Here is a 12,640-nt window from a genome sequence, read left to right as displayed (position 1 = left end):
CCACTCAGCATAGCCCGTTTCCCACTGTGACTGGTTCCGAGGTGGGCACGTGACCCAGCCAGACTAATGGGAGAGTGGACACCAGAGCTGTGTGCATTTCCTAAGAAGAGAGGCGCTTCTGCTGGATCATGTGGCTCAAGGGCGTAAGTCTAGATCTGCAGGGTTCCTTCTCTCCATCGCATGGAGAGAGCGTGGGTCTATGGGGATAGCCATAGTGGGGAAGACAATACGTGGAGCCTGAGCATGATAGAAACACTACGGAATGCAGAGTGGAAGGTCTACAGAGACTGAGTCCATATGATGACATCACTTGAGCAAGTGGATCAAAACCTACCTGATGCCCACATTCACTTACATAAGCAATAAAGTCCCATGTATGTTTAAGCCAACTCATGTTAGGTTTTCTGTTTCTAGTGATTAAAAAGGAAATGAAAATTCTAGCTGATATAGATGTAGAGAGTCCCGGTATCCAGTACCCCAGCCACCACCTTTTTAAAAAGATCCAAGGACTGTATTTCCTAAAGACCTCTTTCACCCCAATCTTCAACCAGAATCCTTTCCTTCCTTGAGACGGATGCTGGTTGCCTATACTTTAGTTGTTTCCACTTTCCTCTTTGCCCACCTCCCACGATACAGCCTGAGATACTTGGTTTCCCAGCCTCCCTTGCAGTGATGTGGCCAGTTTTTGTTCCAGGAGACAACAGAAGTTTATTGCTAGGCTTCCAGGAAATTTTTCCCCCACTCATGAGAGAGGAACGCTGCTCCCTTCCTTGTGTCGTCAGATACAGTTGTGTGAAGATGTGAGCTGCAGCAGCCATCTTGCTACGTGAGACCATATGCTGACCCACTGAGGGTGGCAGCGCAGGACCCAAAGAGCCCAGGTACTTGACGGGGTCACTAAGTTGCTGAGTCAGCCTGAAACCACCTACCTCCATCTCTTGCCATCATTTATTTTGTTACTTACAGCCAAAAGAATCTTCACTGATGCACTCCTTAAACTTCCAATGAGAAACCCAGGTGGAAAAGGCAGCCATCCTGCTGGGGATGGTAGCAGCAAGCCCAGTCCTTCACTGGCCCCAAATATTGGGTCAGTCAACCAATAGGGACGGCCTGCTGTGTACCAAGCTCTGTGTTAAGTGCTGAGGATAAGGACACGGTCTCCACCTTCGTGGAGCTCCCAGGTAAGAGGGGGTCGGAGGCTAAACAAATACTTATGTATTTAAGTACCAGGAGCACTACGAGGTGGTTCAGGGCCTCTGGGACCTAAACCCATGACTGAGGCACGTTAGGGTCATGGGTTAGGGAAGGGTCCTCTAAGATGGTAACGGTTACTTTTACACTTGAAAAATGAATGACATAGGGCTTCCCTGGTGGCGCAGTGGTTGAGAGTCTGTCTGCCGATGCAGGGGACATGGGTTCGTGCCCCAGTCCGGGAAGATCCCACATGCCGCAGAGCGGCTGGGCCCGTGAGCCATGGCCGCTGAGCCTGCGCGTCCGGAGCCTGTGCTCCGCAACGGGAGAGGCCACAACAGTGAGAGGCCCGCGTACCACAAAAGAAATGAATGACATAGAGCAAAGAATGCTGCTCCAGGCACAGTACACTCGGGGAGCAAAGGCCTGGAGGCAAACTTAAGTATGGTGGAGAGAAGCAGGGGTGAAACTTCTGGAAGGGAAGGTCAGAGAGGCTGACAGAGGCCAAACCACAAGACTTTGAAGGTCATGATAAGGAGTTTGGACAATATCTGAAGGGCAACGGGCAGCCATAGAAGGGCTTAAAGAGAAGAGGAACACGATCTGATCTAAGATGAAGACCCTGGGAGCTGGATGGAGCGTGGCCTGAAGCAGGCAAACGTTGATATAGGAAGACCTTTCTAGAGAATGGAGGCAGGGTGCCCTCTCCAGCTCAGGGCAGCACAGCAAACCCTGCCAGTCGGCCACAGATCCTGGACTGCTTGAAGGTTGTGCAAGCTACCCTGTTAGGTCAGCAGGAGTCTCTCCTAGCCCAGGAGTCCCATCTCCTTAGTTGCACAAATACAAGGCGAGTCTTCTGCGCTGACAGAGGGAGACAGGAAGTCCCACTTTATGGGTCCGACCTTCAATCACAGCAGGACAGGAGGTCCCCAACTGCTGCTGGGGTGAAACAGGAAGTCCCCCCCCCCAAAAGTCCTGCGCAGAGCAGGCCACTAGCCCTGGTCACAACTGCGTGGCTACCCGAGCAATCTTGGGGTCCCCACGTGGAAAGCTGACTGTCCTGGGACCAGAGGCCTGAAAGAGAAGGGAGGGATGGGAGACACATTCAGGAGTTACCCTGGATGTGACATACCTCACCCTTTTCTAGAGCTAGCTTGCACCATTCCAAAATTAGCTGAGTTCCCTCCGTTTGCAAGGAGGAAAAAATGTCTAGCCACCCTGGGGAGAGATAAGACATGCAACAACCCAAATTTTATGGGGAAGAAGACGTTCTATCCCACTTCGGAGAGAAAATGGAAGTTTTGCCAATTTTTATGTAAAAGAATGAAGGTGTTTTCCTTCACTTGGGGGGGAATTGGAATTTCGCACTTCTTTTAATATATATAAAAATTGGATGGGAAGTCCTGTCCAGCTTTTATATATTTAGAAAAAAAAAAAAAAGGGAAAATCTACCAACTTTGTAAACCAGTAAGAAAAGCTGGAGGAAGAGAATTCAAACCATCTCCTCTGCCTGACTAAAACACAAAAAGTACCACCCACACTCACTCGGTCGGCCCTGGTTGGGCTAGGGTCCTCCAGAACTTCGAGGGGCAGAGGCTGTGGGGTCTGCTCTGGGGTCACGCTGTGCATCTTCTTTTCCGCTACGGTGAATACAGGGGTCAACCTGGGAGTATGCTCCTTTCTCTTACGAGTCTCTCCTGGGAAAGGGAGGAGGAGGAGAAATAGAAACAGTTGATTGGCTGCTCTGACATGCCCACCCAGTCAATGGCAAGGGAAGCTGGGCTGAGAGGTGGAGTCTTACTCTGATTGGCTGATGTGGAGGTAGGAAGGCAGGTTGGATGAGGTAACTGCTGCTGACTGGTTCAGATGCTGAACCAATGGGACTCTTTGTAGGGAACCTACCACTTGGTCACTCACTCACCTTTAAAGTGGCACAGATAGTAGATGCACAGGGTGAGAAGTGCCGCCAGGAGCGCCATGCCCAGTAGGGAGCCCAGGACGATGCCAGCGATGGCCCCGGGGCTCAGGGTGTGGCCTGGAAGAGACCAAGAGAAGGAGGATAAGGAGAGCAGGAGACAAATCTGCACCTGTTTCCTGAGCAGCGCCCCGCCCCTCAGAATCCAGGAATCTGGGACCCCAGCACTCTCAATTCATTTAATATTTCCTTAGTGAATGTGGCGGGCGTGCCTGGCATTCTGCCAGGTGGTGAAGATCCATTGGTGAGCGAACCAAGATACCTGCTATCGTGAGGGTTAATTTTAGGAGGGAAATCAGAAACGAATGTGCAAATAAATCACATAATTTCCGACTGTGCTCAGAAGAAAAAAATAAATGGGCTATGATAGAAATAATGGAAGGGGAGGTGACATTTAGAAAAGTTGGTGAAGGAAGGTCCTTGAGGAACGTTTGAGCAGAGACCTGGGGAATGAGGAGCCGGGCATGCTAAACAGGGGGAAGGGTGTTCCAAGCAGAGGGAACAGAATATGCAAAGACTCAGAGGTAGGAAAGAGTTTTCTGCATTCAATGAAAACTGTGGGTGGAGGACACGGAATGAAGGTGGAAGAGGTAAAAGATGAAGTTACAGGGATTAACAGGGGCCAGAGCCTAGGCATGAAAGGCTTTTAAGCAAGGCAGCAACAGTGTGATGGGATCTGCATAACTTCGGCTTCTACCTGGCGAATGGATAGTAAGAGGGCGAGAGGGGGCATATAGAGACCAGGTAAATGGCTGCTGCAGTCCAGGCAAGAGAGGATGGTGGTGTCTGAGCAGAGTGTAATGGAAAGAAGTGCATGGATTGGGAAAGCGTTTCCGAAGGAAGTGATGGGACCCTGCTGGTCTTTGGGATGTTGGAGGTGATGTCAGCACTTGGGTGGTGCCGTGTCCCAGGATGGGAAGACTGGAGAGTTGGTGGGGGGTCGGGGGGAGGGTGTAGTTTGGGAGAAAAAACCTCAAGAGATCTATTTTGGACATGTAAAGTCTGAAATGCCAGCTGGACATCCAAAGTGAAGATGTCAAGTAGGGAGGTGGCTTTTCAAGTCTAGAGTTCAGAGGTCTGGGCTGGAGATCAGACAGTTGAGAGTCATCTGAGTCTTCATGATATTTAAGGTGATGAGAGTGGACAGGCCATGCTGGGGAGAAATATAGGTGGAGAAGAGGGCTGAGGACTGACACATCCAATACTTAGAAGTTGGGGAGTGTTGCTGGTTGAACTGTGTCTCCCCAAAAAAGATACAGTGATATCCTAACCCTCAGTGCCCGTGAATGTGACCTTCTTTGGAAATAGAGCCTTTGCAGATGTGATCAAGTCAAGATAATGTGCAGAGACTTCTTTCCCGAAGGCCACATTCACGGGTACTGAGGGTCAGGCCGTCAGTATACAGTAGTTCCCCCGCCCTTATCTTCAGGGGATACATTCCAAGACCCTCAGTGGATGCCTGAAAACACGGAAAGTACAAAACCCTATGTATTCTATGCTTTTTCCAGCATCACTACTCTTGTGCTTTGGGGCCATTACTAAAATAAGGGTTACCTGAACGAAAGCACTGACATAGCATGACAGTTGAACTGATAACTGAAACAGTTTCAAACAGGCGGAATACTCCGGACAAAGGTGTGATTCACATCCCAGGTGGGATGGAGGGGGCCAGCGTGAGGTTTCATCACGCAATTTAAAACTTATGAATCTCCTATTTCTGAAATTTTCCATTTAATATTTTCAGACCACGGTTGACCCCTGGTAACTGAAACCTCAGAAATCAAAACCGAGGATAAAAGGGAACTACAGTATATTTGGGGGGAGACACAATTCAACCAATCAAGTCGAGATGAGATCAGGAGGGTGGGCCCTAATCTGATATGACTTGTGTCCTTACAAGAAGACAGAGGCGGGGCTTCCCTAGTGGCACAGTGGTTAAGAATCCGCCTGCCAATGCAGGGGACACGGGTTCAAGCCCTGGGCCAGGAGGATGCCACATGCCGCGGAGCAACTAAGCCCGTGAGCCACAACTACTGAAGCCCTGGTGCCTAGAGCCCGTGCTCCACAACAAGAGAAGCCACCACAATGAGAAGCCCGTGCACCGCAATGAAGACCCAATACAGCCAAAAATAAAAACAAATAAATAAATAAATTTATATATAAAAAAAAAAAAGACAGAGGCACACACGGAGAGGAGGAGGAGGCTGCGGGAAGCTGAAGGCAGAGATTGGAGAGGTGCCAAGGATTGACCGTCACCATCAGAAGCTAGAAGGAGGCAAGCAAGAAGTCTACGCAGAGTCTCGGAGAAAGCATGGCCCTGCAGACACCCTGATTTCAGACTCCTGGCCTCCAGAGTTAGGAGAGAATACACTTCTGTTGTTTCCAGCCACACAGTTCATGGTACCTTATTACAGCAACCCCAGGAAACTAACACAGAGAAAGAAGGAAGATCCAACAAAACAGACTGACAGGAGGAAGCCCAGGAGAAGGGCTTCTCAGCCCAGGAGGAAGCCCAGCAGCTCCAACTCACCGGCACGGTAGACCTGGCTTTGGGATGGGGTCCCTGGCTGGAGCCCCAGAAAGGGCAGGATACGAAAGACCCAGACCTGGGGCTTCTGAGGAAGGAGGGGCACCACAGCTGAGCGATCCTGAGGTCCGAGGGTGAGCAGGGAGATCCAGTCCTTGGACGCGGTGGCTCTGCTCAGGTCAGGGCTCTCTACCTGTGCCTGGATCTGGAAACTGCTAATCAGGGCCCCTCGCTCCAAGTCCCAAGTCAGCACTGCTGCATCCCAGGTTGTCTGCAGCCTCCATGAGGAGATAGAAGGTCCTGGGGAGGGGGCGGGGGTGGAATCAAGGTGGGGGTTGGATTCATGGGTCCTAGCAGGGAGAGGAAAGGGGGCCACGGGCCTGGACTCCTAGGTCCCAGGGGCAGAGGGTCTGGAGACCCCAACTCCTGGGTCTAAGAAAGGAAGGAACTGGGGGCCCAAACTCTTGGGTCTGAGGGCTTCATGGAAAAAGTGACTAGGGTCCAGGATTCCCTGATGGGTCAGGGATCTGGGGGTGGGAGTTCTAGGGTCTGGGGTCGGCGGAGGCCAGGGATCAAGATTTCTGTGTCCGAGGGAGGAGGGAACTGAGGGCCTGGATTCCTTGGTCTGAGGGAGGAACAGGCTGGAATCCCAGTCTCCTGGGTTTGAGAGAGGAGAGGGCTGGAGGCCCTGGGTTCCAGGAAAGGATGGGGCTCACCCGTGAGGGTGATCTCGTTGACCCCAGCACCCAGCGCCCCACTGCACAGCACGGAGTAATTTCCCAGGTCCAAGTCCAGGCTGAAGTCGTGGATGAGGAGCCTCTGCCCATCCTCGCTGAGCCGCAGGCGCCCCTGGCCTCCAAAGGCCAGGGGCTGCCTTTCCCGGGCCCAAGATGCTCGAGAAGGGGGGGTACAGCCAGAGGCCTGCAGCGCCACCTCCACCTTCCCTGACCGTGTCTCCTTGACTATCGGATGCAACAGCACCTCTCGAGGGGCCTCTGTGGGTGGAAGAAACCCAATCAAGAAAGAGAACAAGTCCCACGCCCTTCGGTGAATCTAATAGGGCACCTTAGCCAAAAGAGGAAGATCTGCCCTTTCACTCACTCCCTCATTCATTCATCTGATTTCCTTAACAAGGACTTAGGAAGTACGTAAGACAGGCCAGGTCCTGGCCTGGGAAACTCATATTATTCTCAACCATGTATTGTTCTGAACACGTGGGAAAGTGTCAGCCCGCTTCCTGGGTCCAGGAAAGAAATTTTGGCCCCGCCCCTGCTTGAGGTATAGGGAAAACCTCCGACCTTCTGTAGGGTTAAAGATAGAGGAAATCTCTCTTCCTGTAGTTAGGAAGTTTTTCTCAAGTTCTAAAGGAGCAAAGAAATAGCCCCTCCTCCTCGGGAAACAGGAAAGAAGCTCTCACCCGGGGTGATAGTGCAGGTGCGCGTGGTCATCAGGTGGCGAGCAATGCAGGTGACGGGGACGCCGCTGAGCCGGGGGTGGGCGGGGACAGCCTCCAGGAGCACAGAGGACGCCACTCGCGCCTGGAAGCCTTTGGGGAGACCCTGGAACTGCAGGGAGGCGGCAGGGACCCCGCCGGGCCACGAGCAGCGGAAGCGGAGGATGCGATCCCCAGGATCCCCTTCGACTGAGCACTGTGGGGACCCGGGGGGCAGTTCTATGGAGGGGAGAGAGAGCTCAAGGGGTCAGTCAGCTCTCTCCCAGCTCCCCTCTAGCCCCGCCTCTTGCGCCTGGTCCCGCCCTGTAGGCACTGACCCCGCCCCGTTCTCTTGCAGACCCCGCTCCCTTTCCCCGGCAACTCCTGGGCTAAGTGGGCAGTCGCAGCCCCACTGACTGCCCCCCTTTCCGAAGGAAACTTCATCCTCCCACACTGATCCCTGTCCTTCCAAACGTAACCCTCACCCTTTTTTCTAGCTCCACCCCTTCTACCAGGTAACTTTGGCCTCCCTCTTGGGTTTTTTTGGTTTTTTTTTTTTTAGCGGTACGCGGGCCTCTCCCGTTGCGGAGCACAGGCTCCGGACGCGCAGGCTCAGCGGCCATGGCTCACGGGCCCAGCCACTCCGCGGCATGTGGGATCTTCCCGGACCGGGACACGAACCCGTGTCCCCTGCATCGGCAAGCGGACTCTCAACCACTGCGCCACCAGGGAAGCCCTGCCCCCGCCCCCCCCCCCCCCCCCGCCTCTTTGATTACTCCACGAGTCGCCTCTTCCTACTGAACCCTCCCCTTTTCTGGACATCCCTGCCCTTCCTAGTGGGCCCTGCCCCCTTTCTAAGACGACTCTGCCCCTTTCTAGAATGATTCCACCCCTTTCTCTCGTGACTCAAACCCCTTTCCCAGGTAACTTCTTTCTCTTGCTGATCCCACTTACTGGCCCAAGCAACTTAGTCCCTTTCCTTGACTGCTCCTTCATCCCCAGGAAGCTCCGCCCCCTCAGTGCTGGCCCTGCCCCCTCTCCTGGCCATCCTCGCTCCTCCCCTTCTCTTGTGCATCCCCCCCGTTCCTTCTACTGGGATCTCCGCCCCTCCCTGCCGGCCACGCCCCACCACGCTCTTTCCCCCCCGCCCATACCCGCCCCCGGGTATCCCAGCCCCTTGCTGGTTCCGCCCCTTCTCCCGGGCATCTCCGCCCTTCCTTGCTGACCCCGCCCCTCCATCCCACCCCGCCGCTCTCACCCGCCACCAGGAGTTTGAGCAGCGAGCGGCGGCGGTGGCCGGTGCGCGGGTTCGCTGAGAGACAGGCGTAGGCGCCGCCGTGGCCGGGCCGGACAGCGGGCAGCAGGAGGCGCGGGCCGGCAGGCACCGCGGCCTCGGCCGGGTCGGCCAGGCTCCATGTGATGTCGGCCGGTGGCCGCGAGGCGGCGGTGCAGCGCAGGGTCACGTTGCTGCCCGCGCTGACAAAGTGGGTGGGGTCGGCGTCGCGGTCCGAGGAGACAGTGATGACCGGCAGATCCGGGCCGTCTAGGCGGAGGAAGGGGGTCGGAACCGCGAGAGTCGGGGTCAACTGGGACTCCTCCAGGATTTCCGGAGACTGGACCTCCAGCCCTCTCCTCCCCAGGGACTCCAGGAGCCTGAGCCCTCAGATCCTTGTCACCGATCGGAGGCACCCCTGCACTCACAGAAAACAGTGACGTTGGTCGCGGCCTCCGCGTGGCCGAAGGGGCTGTGGACGCTGCAGGTATACCGGGCGTGGTCGCTGCGCGTAGGGCGCTTGATGAGCAGCTGGTCGCCCTCTACGCGGATCCGGGTTGGCTCCACTCCCGCAGGGTCCGCTGCCTCCAGGACGCGTCCGTCCCGGGTCCAGTTCAGCTCCCCGCGACCCGGCCTCCACCCCACACAGCGCAGCCGGAGCTCCGCCGCCCCCTCCTCGATCTCCGGGGCCTCAGGCTTCACCGACAGCTTGGACACGGGCTCTGGGAGAGGGGGAACGGACGCAGGACTCGGTTCTCAGCCCCCTCGTCCCTTAGGTCCAGGGAGCCCCAGCCCCCTCCACCTCTTACACCCAGGACTTCGCCCCAGCCGAGGCCCCCTCTTAGCCCCAAGAGTCCTCTTCTTCTCACAGCCCCAGGAGTCCGAGTCCCCAGCTCTCCCCTCTCTGGGACTCGGGAGTCCGGGCTCCCAGGAGTTTGGCTCCCCAGGTCCAATTTCCCTCAAGCACCTGTCTTGACCCCCCAGCTCTTCTCCCTCCCTCCAGCCCAGAAGTCCTCTCTCCCCTGTCTAGGAACCCTTTCCTCTGGGGCAGGAAACACATCCTCAGAACAGCAGTAACCTGCCCACAGCAGCCCCTGCAGCCAGCACTCTGGACCTCAGGGCCCACTTACCATATACACGCACCATGAACTCCCAAATCAGCTGGGAGATCCCGGCCCGGATGACCTCAGCTGTGTAGACCCCAGCATCCTGTAGCTGGGCAGAGGAGAGTTCCAGACTCCCTCGGGTCTGGTCAAATCGTAGGCGGTCTCCGTACGTGGGGTCCAGGCTGGTCAGAGGGGCCCCTGGCCCCAGGCCCCCGGTTGCCAGCACCTTGGAACCTTGGCGCCAAACCACCAGAGGGGAAGGGGGACCAAGACCAGGAACTGGAAGCAGAGGGAGCTGGATTTTGGTCCCCACCAGCACCTCAAGAGGGCTCCCCACTTGGGGGGATAAGCTTGGCCGGGCCCCTGAGGGAACTTTGGAAGCCAGGCTCTGGGCAGAGAATTTAAGATCCTGATCCTCAGGGGAGAATTTTGAAACTGGGGTCTTCACAGAGACGTTAGTATTGGGGACTTGCCTGTTGGAAGCTGGGGTCTTAACAGAGGAGGAAGGCTTCAGGTTTGGGGCAGGAACTTGAGGACCCGAGTTATGAGGAACTACTTTGGAACCAGGGATTCCAGAGAAGGGGTTCAGCCTTTTGCTTTCAGCAGAAACACTGGACCGGAAGGACCCGGGCACATCCTTCAAATTCAGCACCTCAGGAGACCATTCAGAATGAGGGATATCAGCTTTTGAACCTGAAGACTGATCTGGAAATTTCCAGCTGGGGGGTTTGATGGAGGGAACTTTCAAACCCGGGCCCTGGGAAGAGCTTTCTGAGTAGGAGGAGAGATTGGTTCTCTGAATTCCAGAAGAGGCTTTGAAGGCGAGGACCCGTACCCGCGAGGCTGCAGAGGAAAAGGAAGGGAGGGAGTTGCTGGGCTGCAGAAAAGGGAAATGGTGGGCAAGGGGCTGGGTGGGGGGCTTACCCAGCAGCAGGAAGAGCAGCAGAGCCCGTGAGGTGCCCATGGTGCCAGCTGCAACCGCGAGGAAACCGGGGCAAGACCCAGGGCCTGCACCCGTTCCTCCCGGGCTAGACGAGTCCAACAGGACGGATAGCTTCCTGGGCGGGGAAGGGAGCCAGATCCAGTGGGAGGTGCCAGGATCCCCCACCCAGATAGTATGGCTGAGACGCCCACCCCACCCACCCCACTTGTCCTCATCAGCTAGTCCTGTCTGAGGGGAGGCCCAGCATTAACCCCTGCACTCCCCACCCCCTGGGGGCAGATGGTGAGACTGGAGTCCCAGCTGGAAACTTAGTAACAAACTTGTGGAGCGGGGTGGGGAGGTGAAGTCAGGAAGACTTCCTGGAGGAGGGTCAGGTGAGCACACCCCACCCCCGCAGCCAGCCTCCTGGCATCTGGTCCACTCTGTCCTGCCTACATCTTCAAATACCCATGTCTGACCCTGCTCCTCCTCTGCTCTCCACGGTCCCCTGTTGCCCTCAGGGCCAAGTCTCAAGGGGTTATCTTCCACCCAGTTCTCTCTCCTGAGAGCCAGAACTGTGTCTCCTCAACCCCCAGGTCTTAACATGCCCATGTCCCACTAAACTTAGAGTCCTCCCTCTAACCCCACCCTCCTGCATTCTCCATCTCCAGTGCGGCTCTGCCATCTAGAGGGATGCTGGGAGCCTTCCTCCCTTGTTCCTTCCCCTCACTGCTGTCAGTCTCTGGATCCCACCCCTCCTGCCCCCTGAATCTCTCTGCTCCATGCCTTTCTCTTTCTAGCAGCCAGACCCCAGCACAGGCCTTGACTTCCTCTGTCCACTTGCCTAGCCTCCTCCCTCCAGTCCGTGGCCCCCCAGATGGTCCTTGAGTCTTTCTACCCCCAGAGCGGCCCCCTCATCCCTCACAGCCCTCCCGTGGCTCCCCAGCACCTGGCCTTGGAAGACAACCAAGTTCCTCATCAGAACTTCCAGGCCCTGCATGGCCTAGACCCACCCACTCCTTTCCCCCTCCAGCACTTCCTCTTTGAACACCCTGCCATTCTTAGGCCATCTCTCCCCTCCCAGCCTTGGCCAGGACAGTCTCCTTTGCCTGAGAGCTCTGGCTCACTCCCCCACCACCTCCAACCTGGCTTAACCACAACTTGTCCTTCAAGTCTCACCTTATCAAGAACCAAAATAATAATTACCCATTTGCTGTGGTCCAGGAACTGTGCAAAATTCTTCCCGGGCATTAGGCTGAACAATTCCAAATGCTCTGAGCTGGGTGTTTACAAACAAGGATACTATGGCTCAGAGACATCAAGGGACCTGCTGGAGGTTGCACAGCCAGAGAGAAGAGCTTGGTCCACAATGGTAAGGCTGCTCACTCCTCCTGAAAGCTTTCCCTACCACCCTATGCTAGTAATGGTTATAATACAGAGTAAACATTTTCTGCATGTCAGATATGGTTCTGAAGATGCTACATTAATTACCCTTCAAAACCCCATGGGAGGACTTCCCTGGTGGTCCAGTGGTTGACTCCGTGCCCCCAGTGCAGGGGGCTCAGGTTCGATCCCTGGTCAGGGAACTAGATCCCGTGTGCCACAACTAAGACCTGGCGCAGCCAAATAAATAAATAGATATTTAAAAAAAAAAAAAAAAAAAAACATGGGGTAGGCTTTGTAGCTTAAAAATGGTTACAGGGCTTCCCTGGTGGCACAGTGGTTGAGAGTCCGCCTGCCGATGCAGGGGACATGGGTTCATGCCCCGGTCCGGGAAGATCCCACATGCCGCGGAGCGGCTGGGCCCGTGAGGCATGGCCGCTGAGCCTGCGTGTCTGGAGCCTGTGCTCCGCAACGGGAGAGGCCACAGCAGTGAGAGGCCCGTGTACTGCAAAAAAAAAAAAAAAAAAATTACAAATTCAACCCTCCTCCTACTAAGAAATAGGGTCTATCTCCCCCTCCCTTGGATCTAGGTAGGCTCTGTGACTGTCAGACCAAGAGAGTACAGCACAAGTGGCCCTGTGCTAGTTTCTGCATCTAGGCCTTGACGGACTGGCATACTCCACTTCCCGCATTATAGAATACCCCTGCTGGGACCCAGCTGCCATGATGTGAGGAAGCTCAGTCATCCCAGTGGAGAGGAATCATGGTCCCTGGCCAACAGCGAGCTCAAGTCAACATCCCCAGCCAGCTTGCCAGGCACATGACGGAGGC

At 55.5% G+C, this 12,640-nt stretch overlaps 1 protein-coding gene across 1 annotated transcript; it reads right to left on the bottom strand.

The window, feature by feature from the left end:
* Positions 1–2,060: 2,060 nt before the first annotated feature.
* VSIG10L (V-set and immunoglobulin domain containing 10 like) lies at positions 2,061–11,677 on the bottom strand. Its single transcript, XM_060083090.1, has 11 exons — positions 11,633–11,677; positions 10,429–10,675; positions 9,529–10,347; positions 8,827–9,120; positions 8,384–8,668; positions 7,111–7,365; positions 6,410–6,688; positions 5,697–5,993; positions 3,113–3,226; positions 2,737–2,888; positions 2,061–2,265 (listed from the first exon to the last, which is right to left on the bottom strand). Exons 1-11 carry the CDS (start codon positions 11,675–11,677, stop codon positions 2,194–2,196), a joined length of 2,859 nt encoding a protein of 952 aa, XP_059939073.1. The 3' UTR covers positions 2,061–2,193.
* Positions 11,678–12,640: the final 963 nt, after the last annotated feature.

Source organism: Mesoplodon densirostris, chromosome 19 (assembly GCF_025265405.1).
Source record: "Mesoplodon densirostris isolate mMesDen1 chromosome 19, mMesDen1 primary haplotype, whole genome shotgun sequence".
NCBI lineage: Eukaryota > Metazoa > Chordata > Mammalia > Artiodactyla > Ziphiidae > Mesoplodon > Mesoplodon densirostris.
This window is presented reverse-complemented; position numbering and strand designations above follow the sequence as displayed.